This window comes from Aspergillus costaricaensis (genome assembly GCF_003184835.1).
Source record: "Aspergillus costaricaensis CBS 115574 unplaced genomic scaffold BO79scaffold_13, whole genome shotgun sequence".
Classification (NCBI taxonomy): domain Eukaryota; kingdom Fungi; phylum Ascomycota; class Eurotiomycetes; order Eurotiales; family Aspergillaceae; genus Aspergillus; species Aspergillus costaricensis.
In genome coordinates, this window is record NW_020291813.1 from 144,367 (window position 1) to 162,093 (window position 17,727).

At 49.8% G+C, this 17,727-nt stretch overlaps 3 protein-coding genes across 3 annotated transcripts; 2 read left to right on the forward strand and 1 right to left on the reverse strand.

The window, feature by feature from the left end:
* Nucleotides 1-3,260: 3,260 nt before the first annotated feature.
* BO79DRAFT_145574 (cytochrome P450) lies at nt 3,261-5,123 on the forward strand (the record flags this gene model as incomplete). The annotated part of the gene is made up of 6 exons (XM_025678424.1): nt 3,261-3,464; nt 3,519-4,009; nt 4,061-4,205; nt 4,254-4,586; nt 4,645-4,978; nt 5,041-5,123. The coding sequence occupies 6 exons, from the start codon at nt 3,261-3,263 to the stop codon at nt 5,121-5,123; spliced, it is 1,590 nt and encodes a 529-aa protein (XP_025540295.1).
* Nucleotides 5,124-5,713: 590 nt separating this feature from the next.
* BO79DRAFT_208720 (SCP2 sterol-binding domain-containing protein) lies at nt 5,714-6,694 on the forward strand. The gene is made up of 3 exons (XM_025682454.1): nt 5,714-5,867; nt 5,935-6,144; nt 6,212-6,694. Exons 1-3 carry the CDS (start codon nt 5,852-5,854, stop codon nt 6,373-6,375), a joined length of 390 nt encoding a protein of 129 aa, XP_025540296.1. The 5' UTR covers nt 5,714-5,851; the 3' UTR covers nt 6,376-6,694.
* A 6,803-nt stretch (nt 6,695-13,497) lies between these two features.
* BO79DRAFT_244924 (carbon-nitrogen hydrolase) lies at nt 13,498-15,989 on the reverse strand. Its single transcript, XM_025685426.1, has 6 exons — nt 15,867-15,989; nt 14,969-15,774; nt 14,572-14,620; nt 14,392-14,483; nt 13,879-13,953; nt 13,498-13,810 (listed from the first exon to the last, which is right to left on the reverse strand). The coding sequence occupies exons 1-6, from the start codon at nt 15,919-15,921 to the stop codon at nt 13,604-13,606; spliced, it is 1,284 nt and encodes a 427-aa protein (XP_025540297.1). The 5' UTR covers nt 15,922-15,989; the 3' UTR covers nt 13,498-13,603.
* Between the last annotated feature and the right edge of the window lie 1,738 nt (nt 15,990-17,727).

A 17,727-nucleotide genomic window follows, 5' to 3' on the forward strand; every position in this document is an offset into this window, starting at 1 on the left:
AGGGCGCAAGCCGACCCCACAACACTCTGATGATAGGCGGGTTGATCTCACCAACGAATGAAGAGAGATCTCCCGTATGTTCTCAATATATATTGGAGAAACAGATAAAGTCTCAAGAAGATCAAAAAGGGGGAGAAGGCAAGTAAGTCAAAGAAGAGTGAAGTAGATGGGGGTGCGGTATTCGGGGGGGAGGAAGATCTGATTGATGGAGTTGCGGGAGTCGCGATCGCTTGGCGGTACCTGGCAGCTGAGTTTAAAAAATTAAAATAAAAAATAAAAAGAGAACACAACATTCGTTTTTTCTTTTAGTTTTTGTTTCCCACAGCTTAAGTGAATATTCGAATAATTCTCTTAGGCATCATCCCCAGGGACTGCGACCGTAGTCAAGGAATACAATCCCATATAAGTACCTCTGTGAATTGAAATTCCAGGGCTCTGAAAGTTTGCCCCGGCTTGAACTGGGTGGCAATCTCCATTCCCCTACCGCTTCAGGAAAGCCTGAAAATTTGCTTTTTACTGAATGTCCGTTTTCTGGCATGTCATATTGATGCCTATCTGCCTATCAACTAGGTGAATGTAGAATTCTACAACGTCTGCTGATTACACTGCTAAAGGACAACGCTCTTTTACTGCATCGTCTGTTATTGGTCAATTGTTTTAACAAAAATCAGTGTGACCAATTACTCTGCTTATTTGCTGTGCATTAATCCGGCAGCTATAGTTGGTAAATGTCATAGAAGCAGTAACACCACCGGCTGTGGCGCTCCTCAGCCACACTCAATACATATGCTCTCCTTTATGTAACCGTCTTTATCCGGCATTTGTCACGTTATACATGGTAATCATTGTCTTCAGCGATAGGGAAATGGTAACTTTGCCTTTTATGCAGCTATCAATGATGGCATATTAAGTTAATGTGAGATCGCAGATAGAAGCCACGACAGTACCATGTCGCCTTATTCCGAGGAATAATGCGTCATTACATGATGGATATGTCTATATCATGTCAATCTATGCTGTCTCAGAAGAAATCAAATCAGCCCTCATATTGAAGGATACGACTAGAGGCAAGCTCTTCAGTGATTATGCTGCTAGAAGGTAGGCAGAAGACTCAAAGCTTCACATATATTGTTATGTCTATATGGAAGTGTATGTCAGATTGATCTAGACATATCTAATCCGACCGGAAAGGGTCGAACAAAGTCGACTGAATGAACCACCAGACCAAACCAAGAAGCAAGAAGATAATCACTATCATTTCAAGGGCCATGGTTATGCGTGGTGCTGTAGGCAGCGATAAGCAATCGGGTCAATTCACGAGGTAGAGTCAAGATGAGATGGATGAGACTGGAAAGAGATGTCTCAGCGAGCAGGACCGTGGATTTAAAGGTTCTGAGACACCATAGTCAAGGCGACGTGGAATCTACCTTGATCATCTTACTTCATGAGGTGGGAAGTTAAGGGGAAAGGTGGTAAGCGATGCTCGAAACTTCCCATCTTGTAGTTCTGCCTATCTTTGGGGAAGTTCCTTATGGAGCTGAAGGGCAGGAGTAATGATCTCTACGTCTCGCTGTTATCCGTCCATCGAACTTTTCCTGCAGGCTTACACCATAAGTCTGAGACAACTCTCATATGTGACTACTCCTGCCTCGAGACGAAGTAGAAGTACTGACCAATTATGAAAGCAAATTGGAATGAAATGCAGTCAAAAGGGCTGTCGACAAGGTTTTGGCAGTGTTTACTTCTGACTGCCTATGGGATAGTCCAAGACATAGGCAGGGACTTATTCGCTGGTATGTAAAAGACATAGTTAGATCTCAAGATAGTGTTGGCAGGGGTAAGAATCTGCCACGTAGACAGCAGAGATAGCAAAGGATCAGATCAGATAGCGCCTGACTACAGTAAATCTCTCGACAGGGTATCATCTATCAAAATAGTCTTGCACGAAAGTAGTTACTATCATAGGAACATCGTCTGAGCCTTGAGACGAGACAAGCTGGACAACCCCGATACAGTCGAAAGTACGAGATGAACAAGAAGCGCCTTCGGACATAGTCGGTCGTCCCAAGGCAGTGCGCCGCAGCGATCTTATACGCATGCTATATGCAGCCCATGTCAGAATAAAGCCGGTATCCTTGTCAAGCTGGACAGCCCAGATAACAGCAGGAAGTTATGCACAGACATTATGCGCGAATCAGAACCATCAACAACACGACGAAAGGCGACATCTCTGAATCATCCTAGTAATAGACTCGCGAGTCCTAGGTTTCAATCACGCCCGCTTGCTGCTAGGTTGCATTTCGAAATCAGACTAACAGGAATCCAGTCTGGGGTAGTCTAGTAGTTCTCGAAGAATATGCAAAGTAAAAGGACTAGATGCTAGCAGTTTCTGCTCTCCGGCCGAGTGGCCGTGTGCTACAGCCATACTTACCCACCCATACCCTCCAGGCCCGAGCTGATCCACACCGGCAAGGGGCTCACTGGGCCAATTATCTCGGTTGCTCCCGATTATGATCGTGACCACCACATGGTGCAGTGGATCCAGTCGTAGAGAAGGATGGGTAGTCACATATGGATGTGGGATGCCTTAAAACCTTGCTACAATGGGTCGGACATCGCATTGCGGGGACATGCCTCATATGTGACGCATAAGGTTTTCTCGTCTCATAGCAGGTGGATCTACGTTGACAGTCAACAGTTGGTCTCTGATTTTGCAATCCGAAGATTTTAGAATGGCTGGAGGTCTTGTGCAGTGACCCGGCGATTCATTATTCACAGCTTTAGGGTTGGCCTCTGATTGTCAATCCAATGGCATTGAGTATGCAGGCCGAAGCACTTCGACTTTGACAGGAGTATATAGCTCCCCGTAAACCTGACTGTTATAGTTTACCTAATTCATGGTAGCTGGAAAAGTTCAGCCAGTCCAGTATCTCATTGGTCGGTAACTTTTATCCAGGCGTTGTTAATATTTTGAGCAACCTAGGGTCGATGGACCGGGGCCCTCCGGTGCCAAGGTTGGTTGGCCCTTTTGTAACTGAATATGCCTGCTCTCTCCAGAGCTCCCATACATTGATCGATAGGATAAATCCTGGAAGCAGCCTATGATGTGTCAAAAACCATAGAGTTGTCTTATGTTTGTGAGTACATAAAGGGTGTGCCTGTACGTAGCGATCACTCTATAGTATCGACCAATCCAATCCGGTAAATGGGCGTTTTAATCTTAGTCTGAAGGATCGATTACACATCCCAAACGAAAAGACATGTTTCTCGGAATCAGCACCGCCTCCTGGCTCGTCATAGGCATCATAGGCGTCGGCGTGTGTCTTGTCATGAAACTCTTCGAGACTTCGCCGGTTCCTAATGACATTCCTCGGGCTCTGAACAGGAAGAGTCTCCTAGGGCGTGCTGTGGAGCGTTTCGTTGGCGTCAACCCCATAAGCTTCATTCGCGAGGGTTATCAGAAGGTTGGTGGCACGCCTCTGAAGCATGTCTTTCTTGCTGATATCATTGTTATCTAGTACTCCAAACATCAGAAACCATTCGTGCTGCCCAGCGTAGCTGAGGGCGATGAAGTTCTTCTTCCAAAAGACCTGGCCAAGCACGTCCTGTTTTCGAAAGAAAATGAATACAGCTTCAAAGCTTATATTACTGACTTTTTTCAACTGAAGTACACCAGCTGGCCGCTGGCCTTTGCCAATAAATATGACTTCTATGTCAAGCTCATCAGTAAAGATCTGACGGAAACCCTCAAGACGGACACGGTTGCAAGGTCACTGGCTGAGGAAGCCCGAGCATGTCTGGCAGACCTCTGGGGCGAAGATTCAGACAGATGGGTCGAGATCAACTTGTACTGTGCAATGGAGAAGATGGCGTCGCGGATGATCAATGTGCTTGCGATTGGACCAGGACATAGCGATGACGAGACTCTTTTGAATGCCATGGCACATTGCTCGGACGCCATCGTCTTTGGGGCCAGTATCATAAAAGCATTTCCATCTTTCCTTCACCCGTACGTATATCCACACTAATCGTATTCACTGGGGTTCTAATCTTCTCTCAGAGTCATCGGGCCCATTGTAGGAATGGTCAATAGATACTTCGAGGTGATTTTTCACAAGCGCATGGAGCCTATTATTGAGTCCAAGATCAAAGAGCAGCAAAAGCAGACGGATCCCGAAGCCCAAGAGGAAATACTAAAGTCTATGGTGAGTACCCTGCCCACAATTTTCGAACTAGTGCTGACTTTCCCTCAGGATAGCTTGCTGGACCTGCTCATTCGGGCCGGACTTCGCAGCAAATGGCCGATGGAAGCCACGTCCATGTGGCTATCATATAGAATCTTCATGATCAATTTCCCGGGCGTACACACGACTGCAGTGTCTGCTACAAGTGTTCTTCTCGATATTCTGAGTGATCCGGTTGATGAGAATCTTGTCAACGATCTCAGAGCAGAAGTTGAGAGCATTGCTGGTAGTTCAAGTGGGGACTGGACGGCAAAGGACCTGGAAAGGGCTGCACTGCTGGACAGTGCTGTGAAAGAGAGCCTCCGGTTGAACGGCATTAACGCTGCCAGCCCGACGAGAAAGGTATGCACGAAATTCTTACTTTCCCCTTTTTCACTTCATGGTCTCACTTACAATGCAGGTTATCGCCCCCAATGGTGTCACTCTTGCGAACGGTCTTTTCCTGCCTTACGGGACAAAGGTTGGGATCCCCCAGTATGCCCTCCACCGGGATGAGGAATTTTATCCGGAGGCGGATAGATACAATCCCTACCGATTTTACACCGAGAATGCATCTGAAAGCGAGAGACGTGAGAGTTCGATGACCACACCCAGCGATGAGTATGTGGTCTTCGGTCACGGTCGTCGGCAGTGCCCTGGACGCTTTATCTTCGCCCACATTTTCAAGGTGTTCATCGCGGAGATGCTACTAAACTATGACATTCAGCCTATCTTAGTGCGTCCTAAGATTCACAGTAAGTTCCGCTGATGGGTATTCATTATAAGCAGGAGACAGTGTTGACCAATAATCATGTAGGATGGGGCCGTTTCCAGCTGCCACCCGTGACCACAAAGCTCACTGTGCGGCGTAAGAAGCGTAACTCGGTTACGTGTGAATGAAGTTGGGCCACGAAAGGCGATGTCTGGAAGCCTTTGTATTGCGGCGATCAGTAAGAGTTGCCGTGCCGAGTTTGGTAGAATGGATACGGGTTAGAGATTAGTTGGTTTTAGGAAACGAATGATTGTATTTGCGTCTCAAATTGTATACTGTGTAGAAACCCTGGTATTGCCAAGTGAGTAGAAAACTGCCTGAGGCGGGAACAAATGAGATCATTTGTGGCGATCCCGCGGACAATGATGGGTGGATGTGTGAGAGCGCCAAGTCACACGAGACAGGATCGCTTGCATGTGGGTATCAGTATCCGACTTGCAAAATGGTCCTCGGTCAGGTTACTTAAAACAACCATATGGGGAAGCGGTAACGGAGTAAAGATGTATGTAGATCTCCGAGACCGAGAAAGGTGTTGGGTCGTTGAGAGTTTATCAGCAAGAAAGACTGGCTAGCTGACTGACTAGTAATTATTCTACAGTTAGTTAGTAGTGGACAGCCTCGGTCCAAGCGTGCCGCGACCGCCTCCATTTCACATGTTCCGTCGCCCGAACTCTCCGGGGAAGCTCTCGCCGCAATAATAAGCAACCCCCGGGGTCCAGCGCTGCTATTATTATATAACTCCGGTCCCTCCTCGGTGATAGCCTGTCTGACTTCTTCTGGTTACATCAAAACTTACTCACTCCTTACCTCTTCGTTCATTGTCTGTGAACCCTTTCTATCTCCTCTCATACTCACCATGTCTCTCAAGAACGGTACGTCTATCCTCTGGTCGCCATCCTAATCATGAGCTGTGGCTGATCCTTGTTGACACCCTTACAGACGCTTTCCCTTCTTCTGCCGCCTTCGACGCCATCAACTCGACTCTACAGGCTGATGCTGCCGAGCGCAAAGAGGCCATCAACAAGGCTAAGGCGGTCGTCGCTTTCAACATCAAGAACGACAAGGGCCAAGAAGAGAGCTGGTATCTCGATCTCAAGGACAAGGGTGTCGTGGGCAAGGGTGCTGCTCCCGAGGGAGGAAAGGCTGATGGTGAGTTCAATCAACTTCTGCATCAGATAATGAATTCGATACTGATGAGACTTCGATGTTATTGCAGTGACTCTTTCCCTTTCGGATGCTGATTTCACTGCCCTCGTAAGCGGCAAGGCCAACGCTCAGAGACTTTTTATGGGTGGAAAGCTTAAGATTAAGGGCAACATTATGAAGGCGACCAAGATGGAGCCCGTCCTGAAGAAGGCACAGGGCAAGGCCAAGCTATAGATACCCGATTTTTTGCTCGTTATTTTTTTGCTACAGTTGAAACATCGACAGTGAAACACTGCTGTTATTATATTCTTTCTATTTACCATTTGGTATCTTTTACTGTAGGTCACTGGGCACTGCTCGTGTATTTCGTCAAGGACTATCTATGTGCTAGGGGGTAGGCTTAAGAATGCTGCGACGTCATTTCAGTCAGTTGCTTCTAGTGCTCACCAAAGCTGTATGATGATTAGGAATTACAACTAGGGTGAGGAAGAGACAATTTCGGAGAAAGGGCAAATTTTGAATTTATGGCCATGTTTTGTCACGTCAATCTACACTCCGTTATCGGGCTTTTATCACGGTGGTTTTCCGTTTGCTGAAATCCAAACTGTGCTGAGTGGTCACGTCATGCCGATGAAGTATATATTTGCCGAAGCAGTGGTCGCACTGCCATAGTACTACACTATACTTACTTACTATTACTCCTATGTTAGTACCCTCACCAAATATTTAGTTCACTAAATATAGCGAGAATAAGATCGGCACTCTCTGACCATCGAGAATATCAATTAAATAGACACATGTAGGTGTCAACTATCCGTGCTGCGTAAACGGCACGCCCTGCAGCTGCGAGAATGAGGGAACCTGCCATGGAAACCAGAAGGTGAAAGGGTTGCGGGTGACCCGAAGTGGGAAGAAATCATAATACCCCCGTAAGGGTACCGTTTGACATGCCGCCTGCTCTTCAGGATGTCTGTGTAATTATCGTAATAATACAGAATGCGGAAGACATGGATGGGGGTTTGCAGAACAAAAGAAAGAACCCCTTCAGAGCCAAAGAGCCCCATCATCATCATTATGATACTGGCCGCCGGCTAACCTAGTAGAGAGACTCTTTGCTAAGCAAGATCCTGGTCGACCATGGCTCAAGGTCGCCTCGCCTGGGGCACGTAAAAAAAGCGAAAGCGCCTTTATGTCATCCCGCCAAGATGTCACCTTGCATAGGTATCACGTGACCGTAATTTTTTCTGCCAGCAACCTTCCCTCTTTGCCGGCAAAAGTCGCGAGCCGACGCTTCAAGGCTAAAAAATAGAAGCTCACTTGAGCACATCCCCCCATCTTCACCAAGGCAGAGCGCATCGAATGGAGCCGCGCCTCCTCATCACTACATCTAGCAGTACCTAACGTTCACTGCTCTGCCTTTCAACTCCCTTCCCTCCTCCCTTGATCCCGTTTTGGTCTCGTGGCCTCGCTAGTTTCGCGCTGCGCGACTCTTTCACCAGACGATCGCGCCATAACCTGCCCTCACTTCCTGGACAGGTCTATGTTTGGATAATTCACCGATTCTGACCAAATCACTCGCGATTCTTCGATACGACACCTGCGCGGAATACGTTGATCGCTTGGCTCGCGGATCCATTCACACCAACTTGTTTAAGAGACCCCGTATATCAACCGACGTGCCTTTAGGAGTCTCTGGAGCTACGGGCACAGATCCTACCGGACGGACTCGAGAGGTCAACTGCCGTCCCCGGATATCATCTGTACGCAGTGAATAATTGTACACTGTGCATGCCGCACGGTCCTTAAGGGGTGAAACCGGACACACAAGAAGGGGCTGAAGTCAACTACTGTCTGAAAAACATCGAGGATCTCGCCGCTGAAGACATCGGGGGCTCAACTATAGATGTCTAAGAGATCGGCCCAGGGCCCTCAAGGGGACAAGGACAGCGATCTATTTGCATTCAACATGTCGAGCACACCGGACGATAAGCCGCAGCGGGCAACCGCGGCGCAGCTTGCGAACAGAAAGTAAGTGGATGTAGACCGACCTTTACGGCCAATCTCATGCATGCAATCATTCACTTGTCCTGCAGCCTCCAAAGTTACTGGGACGCGTGTTGAAAACAGGGCTTGACCTTGATCTCCCGTCACTTTCTATTTTCTTTTTCCCTTACTTGTGTATTCTCTTTTCATCTAACACTTCGCCTTCTCCACACGTTCATACCACTCCACCTCATGCTTTATCTTATCATCTCGCTCATCAATCTCCTTTGCACGTCAACCAATCACCATCTCGTTGCTAACCCTGTTATTAGAATCAAAGACGTTCGGAGGCGTCGTCCCAACAGTGCTGCCCCGAGTGCTCCCGCGCCGTCGTTCGGCGGAGGCCCTTTCGCTTCCATCGACCCTAACACAGTCTCATCCACACCCGCTAGTTCCCAGCCAGCCTCCAACGGATTTACTTTCGGCCAGAGTCAGAACCAAAGTTTTCCAGGAGCTAGTTCGGCACCCAGCCAGAACGGAGGCACTCCATTTGCTTTTGGCTCTGGAGGGGGTGGAAGCTCCTCTTCTTCCTTCAATTTCTCTTCATCCTTTGGCGGTACAAGCTCGGCTAGCAATCCATTCGCCAGTATGAACACTACTACTTCCGACCAGTCATCTAAACCGGCCAGCTTCTCGGGCTTTCAGGGCTCAATGTTTAACATTCCTCCGGGTGGAAGCCAATCCCCCGCTCAGCAGCCGTTGCCTTCAGGCTCAATATTTGGCACATCATCCCAATCGAACGCTAGCACGGGTGGCCTCTTCGGCGCCAGCACAAACAATGGCCCTTCTGCCTCTGGTGCGGCTACTCCCGCCTCAGGAAGCATATTCGGCCAAAACAATGCGGCTGCTGCTAGTACGCCTTCAACGAATCTCTTCGGGCAGTCTAGCGTGAAGAAGCCGTCCCCATTCGGTCAATCCTCAGCTTTTAGTGGCGATGACTCGATGCAAACTTCCCCTGATGCAAAGGGTAGCGGTTCTCAGGAGAAACCGTCCATCTTTAGTAGCGCTCCTCCGGCTCAGCCTAGCTTTGCGGGCGCTGGAAGCACTTCATTGTTTGGCGCATCTGCTTCGTCGGCGGCAGAGACACCCTCCAAGCCCGTCTTTGATTTCAAGGCAACCACCCCTTCAACATCATTGTTTGGCGGCGCTGCCACCCCTACCCCTTCTGCTTCGACACCCGCCGCGCCTGCTGCGACCACCGCTGCTCCGGCATCATCCTCATTATTCGGCGCTGCTTCGCCCGCGAAGCCCTCTACGCCATTCCAGAATCCTTTCCAGTCATCGAACCTCTTCCAAACCACGCCCTCGACATCGCAAAAGCCCATCGAAGAGAAGAAGGAAGAGCCAAAGCCTGCCGAGTCGCAGCCTAAATCTCCATTCCAGTTCTCTGCATCAACTACTACACCAGGCTCTCTGTTTGCCAAGAGCGATGCCACTGCCTCTCCAGCTCCGGCTGCTCCTTCGACTGGTTTGTTCCAGACTTCGTCTACGAAGAATCTCTTTGAGCCTAAGCCACCTGCAACTGCAGACTCGGAACAGACGAAGGCGCCAGCAAACCCCTTTGGTGGCTTGTTTGCGAAGCCGGCTACTCCGAGCAAACCTGCAGGCGAGCAGCAGCCCCTTCCCTCCTCTTCCACACCTTTCCAGGGTCTTTTTTCCAAGCCAAGTGCTCCCAACGATGCAGCAAAGACGAGCGAACTGGAAAAGCAGGCCACCCCTGGTACAGTGTCTTTTACCCCTTCAAGTGGTGGTTTCTCCCAAACCTCCAATCTTTTCTCACCCAAACCTGCAGCATCACCGGCTCCCGCCACGGAGACTCAAGCAACGGTGGCTTCAACTTCTATTGCTCCCGCTGATAGTGCCGTCAAGGTCAATGGTGCCAAGTCCACACCTCCAGTTTTCACCAATGGAAACACCGCACCGTCTACTTTTGGACAGATGCAGACTCCGAAACTGGCAGAGAGGACAACGGATAAGAAAACTTCCGAAGATGCTGAGATGCTTTATCGCATGCGCACACTGAACGAGTGCTTCCAGCGCGAACTAGCTAAATTGGACCCCTCGAGTCAGAACTTCGACACCGCTGTTCAGTTTTACATGCGTGTTCGCGCCACCCTTGGCGCTTCCGTTGGTTCAAAGCGCAAGGCATCAGGCGAAACTGAGGATGCTGTTGCAACTAAGAAAGCTCGGCCATTTAGTATCCCAACCGAAAAGGCTGACACACCCAAGGAGAACTCTACCGCACAAAGCTCCACACCGTTCAAGGCGTTTGGCACAAGCCAGGCCTCTCCGGCAAATGCCAAGAGAAAGTCAATCGATGAAGGCGATGGCAACAGCCCTGCTAAGCGCGCGAACGGAGACTCCAGCACTGCAAACATATTTGCTCAGTCATTCTCGAAGTCCAAGACCGAGGCTGACAAGCCTGAACCTGCCGTGACCAAGCCGACCACCCCCGAAGCTACTAAACCCGCTCTGTTCTCTACTACGCCAACTACGGCACCCGCCAAACCTCTGTTCTCTGTTTCAGATTCGACTTCGAAGGGTTCGGCTTCCACCTCGCTTTTCTCCTCGTCCATGTCTAGTGCTACCTCAGCATCAGCCGCACCTGGAACCGCTCCCAAGAACCCCTTTGTACTGAAGCCTACCTCCAGTGACGGCTCTTCCACAGGCTCTGCAGGTGGCACAGACTTCTTTGCCCAGTTCAAGGCCCGGTCTTTTGAGGATGCCGAGAAGGAGAAAGAGAAGCGCAAGGCCGAGGACTTTGACTCGGAGGAAGAAGACGAAGCCGAGTGGGAACGTCGTGACGCTGAGGAGCAACGGAAAAAGAAAGAGCAGTTTGGGACTCAAACCCAGAAGCGTGCAAAGTTCGTCCCTGGTAAAGGCTTCGTTTTTGAAGATGAGAGCAACGAGTCTCCTGCAAAGAAGGCAGAGGAATCCTCTTCCACCACCCCCGGCGCTGGCACCGTCTTCTCAAGCCAAAACAACGCTGCAGTCAAGTCGAACAATATCTTTGGTCATCTGTCGGCGACTCCATCTGAGGCCGAAGACAACGACAATGACAACGATGCGGATGACACCGAGGAAGCCTCTACTCCTGGCGACGAGTCCGACGATGCGACGGATAATGCTGGTTCAGCTGACAAGAAGTCTGAATCTGCCGAGTCCCCAGCCAAGGAGCCCGAAGCTGGTGGTCGCAGCCTTTTCGATCGCGTTCAGTATGGTGAGGACGGAAAACCCAAGCGCCAGGGTGAAGAGGAGCAAAAGGGTAATGTTTCGAGTCTCTTCGGGTCCTCCAACTTCTCATCTCCCTTTAACACTCCCACCTCCCTCACCCCAGCCAGCAGTGGCGAGTCCAACCAAGCTGCGGCGAAGCCCGCGACGACCAACCTCTTTGGCGCACCGAGCACAACCAGCAGCATCTTTGGTACACCCTTGTCTGGCTCGGGAAACAGCACCCCGTCCATCTTCAATGCAGCCCAAAGCGCTACTAAGTCGACTGGGGATAACACCTGGAAGCCCGATTCTCCGATTAAGTTTGCCAGCGACTCTGCCAGCGCTTCGTCGTCAAAGCCGGACTCTGGGTCGGCAACACCGGCACCTGAGGCGCCCAAGCCATTCTCCAATCTGTTCGGAGCACCGCCTTCCCTAAACAAATCATCTACTTCCAAGGACGCCCAACCATCGCTTGGGTTTACCTTTGGTACGCCGGGGCAGTCGTCGCCGTCTGTCTTTGCTCCTTCCACACTTACTTCTGCCGCTGCCAGTCGTTCCACCACCCCCGGAGGTGCATCGGACACGGGAGCAGAAGAGTCGGGAGACGGTGATGGCGCCGAGTCCCTGCCTCAGGTTGATCTCACGCGGGGCGGCGCCGGCGAGGAAAACGAAGATCTTGTGACGGAGAGCCGGGCCCGTGCCATGAAACATACAACCGGCGCAGGGTGGGAGAGCCAAGGCGTTGGATTCCTTCGCGTTTTGAAGGATCGGACCACTTCTCGTGGGCGGATTGTCGTCCGGGCAGACCCGAGCGGCAAGGTTATTCTGAACACGCGCTTGATGAAAGAGATTCGATACTCCGTGGCGAAGAACAGCGTCCAATTCCTTGTCCCTCAATCCGAAGGCCCTCCTCAGATGTGGGCCCTGCGGGTCAAAACGAATGCGGATGCTGAGCGCCTCTGCAAATCCATGGAAGAAACAAAGAACTGAGTACTGCACACTTTGATTACTACGACTAGATGCGGTACATAGGATATGCGACTGAATTTACTTGATGGACTTTGCAGGCGTCTAAAGTGGCGATGTATTATGGTGTGCTTTTTCTCGCTTGATTTCTGTTTTATATCAACTTCCTTTTCTGCATCAGAAGACCCTCCACCCTGCGCCGTTTTAGGTCAACGCCCTTCTCCCTTTTGTCCGTTGGAATTGAATCATCCGGCCTTGCAGCTACTGTTATTGTCTTTTCTTATCTATGACAGGCCGATCAAAGATGATCGGCTGTCTGCCGCCCGAATAAACAGACGGACATCTGTGATTATTCCTTCCCTCTGATCATCTCACCGGGAACTTGTCTCTGAAGATTGGTGTCTCTTTCATCTTCTCCCTTCACTTCTACCCTTCAGACACTTCAATCATCCCTTCTTCCCCGACTTTTCGAGAACCTGTGTAAGTAAAAATGATTCTCTTTTTCTTTTTCTTTCACATCGTGCAACTTGATTGCTGCGGCTGCATCTTCGGTAGCGTCGTTTGTTACTCTTACTCTCTGTCTGCCCAACCAGAAAACCGGCGCATCTAGCATAGCGAGTGGGAATTCGAAGAATCTGGTTTTTATTCTTATTATTATTAACATATTATTTCTTTGCGAAATGGTATTGTGCTTCCGAAGTCCGATATTGCCATTTGTTCATGTTTATATTTTATCTAAAGAATTATAATAAAATTCTTTCACATCTGGATTTCTCTTCTGTAGTATTATTATTGGCGGGTGGAAAATTTGTGACCCGTACAACTGCCATGACTGATACTACTTACTACGGCATAAGGTATGGTATGTAAGTATGTGCCCCACTACCACCACGAACTACCACCATGCTTAGGAAAAATTAAGACATGGTACGTAGCTGATAGCCCACAGTCCTCCACCTCAAGACTCCAATCTACTACTACTACTACGATAACACTGTCGATCAATCACCCTACGTACTTCTACTGATATAGTACTAAAGAAAAATGGAAGGAGATTTTGGAATTTTTTTATTGATCTCTTCCAAAAAGCCGAACCCCGTCCCGTTGCATCATCCATCATGAATAATTAAAAAAAAAGGAGAGAACCCGTCAAGCTTGCAAAGAATCAGGGCTTCCATTTTCTTTTAGGGGGAATAAGATACATGATGTTTGTTTTTTATGTAATCAATGAAGAGTAAATTTACTCCTCATCGACAACGGCGGTGTGAAGACCCTTGACATCCTTGACGTTGACAGCCTGGACGTAGGAGTAGAGCTTCTCCTTGGCGCCCTCCTCGTCGTTACGCTTGCGGGAGATGCGGACACGGAGACGGTAGGGGACGCCCTTGACACCGGCTTCCCAGACCTTCTTGTTGAGCTGGGGGTCGACACGGACGTCGGTGGTACCCTGTTCGATTGAGGGTATGCGTTAGGTGATATGTACTTGGGTTATAGGGGTGGGGAGGGAGAACTAACCATAGCACGGGTAGCGAAAGCGCGGATCTCCTTGATAGCACGAGGAGCACGCTTCTTGAAGGAAACACCGTGCATCTATACCCAAAAAAAGAACGAATATTAGTCTTCCGCCCGAATGCCATCTGGTAGATGTGATTTTGGAGATTTTTGCTTTGCGAAAATGCGGCCATAGAGGTGGACTTCATCAAACTAATTCTTCTTTTTATGGGTTTTCTTCTTCTTCTTCATCTTCCTCAACAATCTGGTTCCTGATTGTTCCTCCACACATGTAGTTTTTCAGACAGGTGCGGTGGGCTCTCTCGCCCTAAACCTCTCCTTCTTCACTCGTATTCCTCGAGTTCGGGAGTGGTAGAGGTGGGAGGAGGAAACGAGGATTCGGACTCCCGCTTTGTCTTTTTTTTTGTTCTCCGTCCAATTGCCTCCATGTTTTCGAGGTTCCGCGGAAATCGCTCGCAGGTAGAGTCGAATTGTGATGAATCTCAAGTGCAGATGTTTTGGCTGTGTTCAACGTACTCTCTTGTGCATGTTGATGGTGTACTCGCGGGTGACAACGTCGGCGATGGCCGAGCGAGTCTTCTTGCCGGTCTTGACGGGGGCGGACATTTCTGTGGTTGAGGTGATAATGTTAGGATGGGGTAATTCTCGCGGAGAGAATAAGAAGTTCAAGCAAATCTGCGGAGAGATCTCACTCACTGAATGAGGGACAGAAGTGTCGGCTGTCGTGGGCTGCAGTGGTCGTCGACTGTCAAGGATGAGGAGATTTCGAGATGGTGTTTTTTCGCAGTGCTGGTGGGTTTTCCAGTGCGGCTCGCTTATCGCCTGTGCGCACTCTGATTCGTCCATTTTACCAGCACGTGAGTACCTTCCCGCAGCTAACTATGTCATTGCCTGAGGCAACAAATGATCCCGCTTCAGGCTTGCTTACATGCTCTCCTACTCTTAGTTACTGTGTACTATCGCGCTCTTTCCATTTCAACGGTCGCGGACTAGGTTCGTAAGTCGTTCATTTACATTCTAGGCTATGACTGGCTCGTAGCTCAATTCGTCGCACTCAATGCGAGGTTCAGCGCTATTTGTTATCGGCACTCACGTCCGAGTACAGATCGAATCGCCGCTGCGTGTAGATTGGAATACCCTTCCTCGTGTTCTGGATGGTCTCGTTATCCAGGTCCGCGTAGATGATATCTTCCTTCTCCTCTGTCTCGGCCAGCACATTCGCGCTCGGATCCACAACCAAGCTGTGACCGTAGGCGTGGTACGAAGCGCTCATGTCTCGAGCAGGACTGCACAAAGCCACATACACCTGGTTATCAACGGCGCGAGCCCGAGCCAACAGCGACCAGTGCAGCGGACCGGTGGTGGTGTTGAAAGCGCCCGGGTAGACGAGCATGAAGGCGCCCTTCCGAGCCGCAATCATGCCGGCCTCTGGGAAGCGAATATCGTAGCAGATAGCCAGTCCAATTTTACCATAGTCCGGCAGATCTACCACGGTCAACTGGTTACCTGGGGACAGGACCTCGCTCTCCTTGAAGGTGATCTTGCCGGGGATGTCGATATCGAAGAGATGAGTCTTGCGGTGGGTTCCAATCAAGGCACCGGTGGGGGAGAAGACCAGCGAGGTGTTGTAGTACTTTTTCGTGGCCGGCTCAAGTTCCGGAATGCTACCACCCACCAAGTAGGCCTTGGCTTCTGCGGCGATGGACGAAAGCGCATGGTAGGAGGGGGACTGTTCTTGGGTGGGTGGGGAAGGAAGCAATGTCTCGGCGTACTTGGGAAAGTATTGGGTACCGTAGGGGGAGTTGAAACATTCCGGAAGGACGATAAGAGAGGCACCAGCTTTAGCAGCTTCAAGAACCTTGGAGCGAGCATGCGCAAGATTTACTGTCTTGTCGGCGCCTAAAGACCATCAATTCTCAGCATTCGATTCGGACCAGCTTGGGAGAGAGCGAGGGGAGGTGGGGACGGGGTGAGATAGCAATCGTACGCACCTGCGGCCAGTTGGACTAGAGCCAGCTTCAAAGGTTTCTTGAGAAGAGAGGCCATGACTGTGGTTGTAAGATTACAGTATCAGCGATAAGGGTGTCTGAATGGGGGTGAGTGAAGGGAGGGCGAGGCGATAGAGTGCAGAGAGAAAGAAGTTGGCCGAGTTGAAGCCATGCGGGGAAGCCAGTCGGAGTCGCTCCTTCCCGGTGAACCTTGTTACTGCTAACTACGGAGTACTAGTACTTAACTCCTCTCTCTAGCAACTACTAGTTACTATTCTCCAACCACCCACCCAAAAACTTCATTCTCGTCCACAACTTCTCCCACTGATTTTGTTGCTAAAATGACTCTAACGTATGCTTTCCCTTCGTCAACTACTCTCTACTCGTCATCACTTTCGCAGTTATACTACCAATATGAGGGAGCACACCCGTCGTGACCTAAATCGCCTACGGAGAAAACTTCCCGGATTAAGTTAAGAATGCTGGCTTATCCGCATTTTGCAACCATCAGCCTTACTAAATCGGGGCAGACGGGGCAGACGGGGGGCCACCCAGGGATTCTTCCAGCAAATTTCCATAGAAACTGCCAGCAAGGCAACCTCAAGGCGACGTCTCCGGGACCAGAACACTGCTATACATTGGCATCGGGTGGGATAGTGATCGATGCAACACACTCACTATAATACCATATAATATAGACAGTCATACCCCTCGGTCTTGTACGACCTTTTCGACTCTCTCATTGCGCCACAAGGAGAAGGTCTGAACCTCCCAGTAGAGGAGGTGCGATTGATTGGCGATGCCTGTTACACAAGCAATAGCAAAGAATGCTACCGTTCTCCCGGGACCCATCCCCGTCTAAGATGTTAACAGCACTCATCCAATCATGTGGGACTGGAGATTAGAGCCGACACAGTGGCAAAATGTTCTCGTACACTTAGGGCCCAGAGCTAGGCCTATTGTGCCAAGCTCTTATCACAAGCTTATTCTGAGTGGTGTCGACTACTTTGGATTGGTGTGTGGGTAACCCTCCTACACCATGTAACTTTAGCCCACACACGCCTCTGGGTCCAAGCTAGCGGCGCTGCATGGGGACCTAAAGTGTGCACGGAGGTCCAGTTAATCGAATTAAGGGTACATCTATATCTCGAATCAGATCGACTAGTAGCCATTGACTGTGTGACAAAAATCTCCTGGGACGTTGCTTCACCTAGTCTGTTCAAGCCGTTTCGGGAAATCTTGGCACCATCACGATATATTGTAGGTCTTTAGAAAAATGCTATAAATCGAGAGACTTGTAACTAATCCCGGTCACATTTACGCCTCAGCTTCGAATTCGTCTTGAGATTTTTCTGGTCTCCACCGAGGCCTCCAGTTTCAAGTAAAACGAACATTCCTGTCTACATCTTCGATTTGAATCTATTGCTCCCTAGACACAATGCCTTCTCATACACACACCGCCATCTTGGCTCTGGCACTATCGAGTGCTTCGCTATTTGCCTCCCCGGTTGGAGCTCACCCTGTTGAGTTACAGGCCAGGGCTCCCGCAACTGCACGTTCACCCTTACGGTATATATTGCTGTTCATGTTGTGCTGACTGGTATACAGGAAGAGCAGTCTGTTGGGCTTTTGGCTCTTGGAGGCGGTTGTTCTCAAAAGAGAGATGTTGGAGCCACTGATCAGGTTTCCGGCGGAGGCTGTGATGATGACGACGATGGCTCCGGCAGTTCTGATGGTAATGATGGCTCTGGAAGCAATGGCTCTGGAAGCAATGATGGTTCTGGAAACAATGATCCATCTGGAAGTAACAACGGCTCTGGAGGCAACAATGGTTCTGGAAGCAACAACGGCTCCGGGAACAACG

Coding starts and splice junctions, on each gene's coding strand:
- BO79DRAFT_208720 (XM_025682454.1), top strand. Junction 6,145..6,211: donor CGAGGGAGGAAAGGCTGATG/GTGAGTTCAATC, acceptor ATGTTATTGCAG/TGACTCTTTCCCTTTCGGAT.
- BO79DRAFT_244924 (XM_025685426.1), bottom strand. CDS start 15,921: ATGGCCTCTCTTCTCAAGAAACCTTTGAAGCTGGCTCTAGTCCAACTG. Junction 15,775..15,866: donor TCTAGTCCAACTGGCCGCAG/GTGCGTACGATT, acceptor GATGGTCTTTAG/GCGCCGACAAGACAGTAAAT. Junction 13,811..13,878: donor CTTTCGCTACCCGTGCTATG/GTTAGTTCTCCC, acceptor TCAATCGAACAG/GGTACCACCGACGTCCGTGT.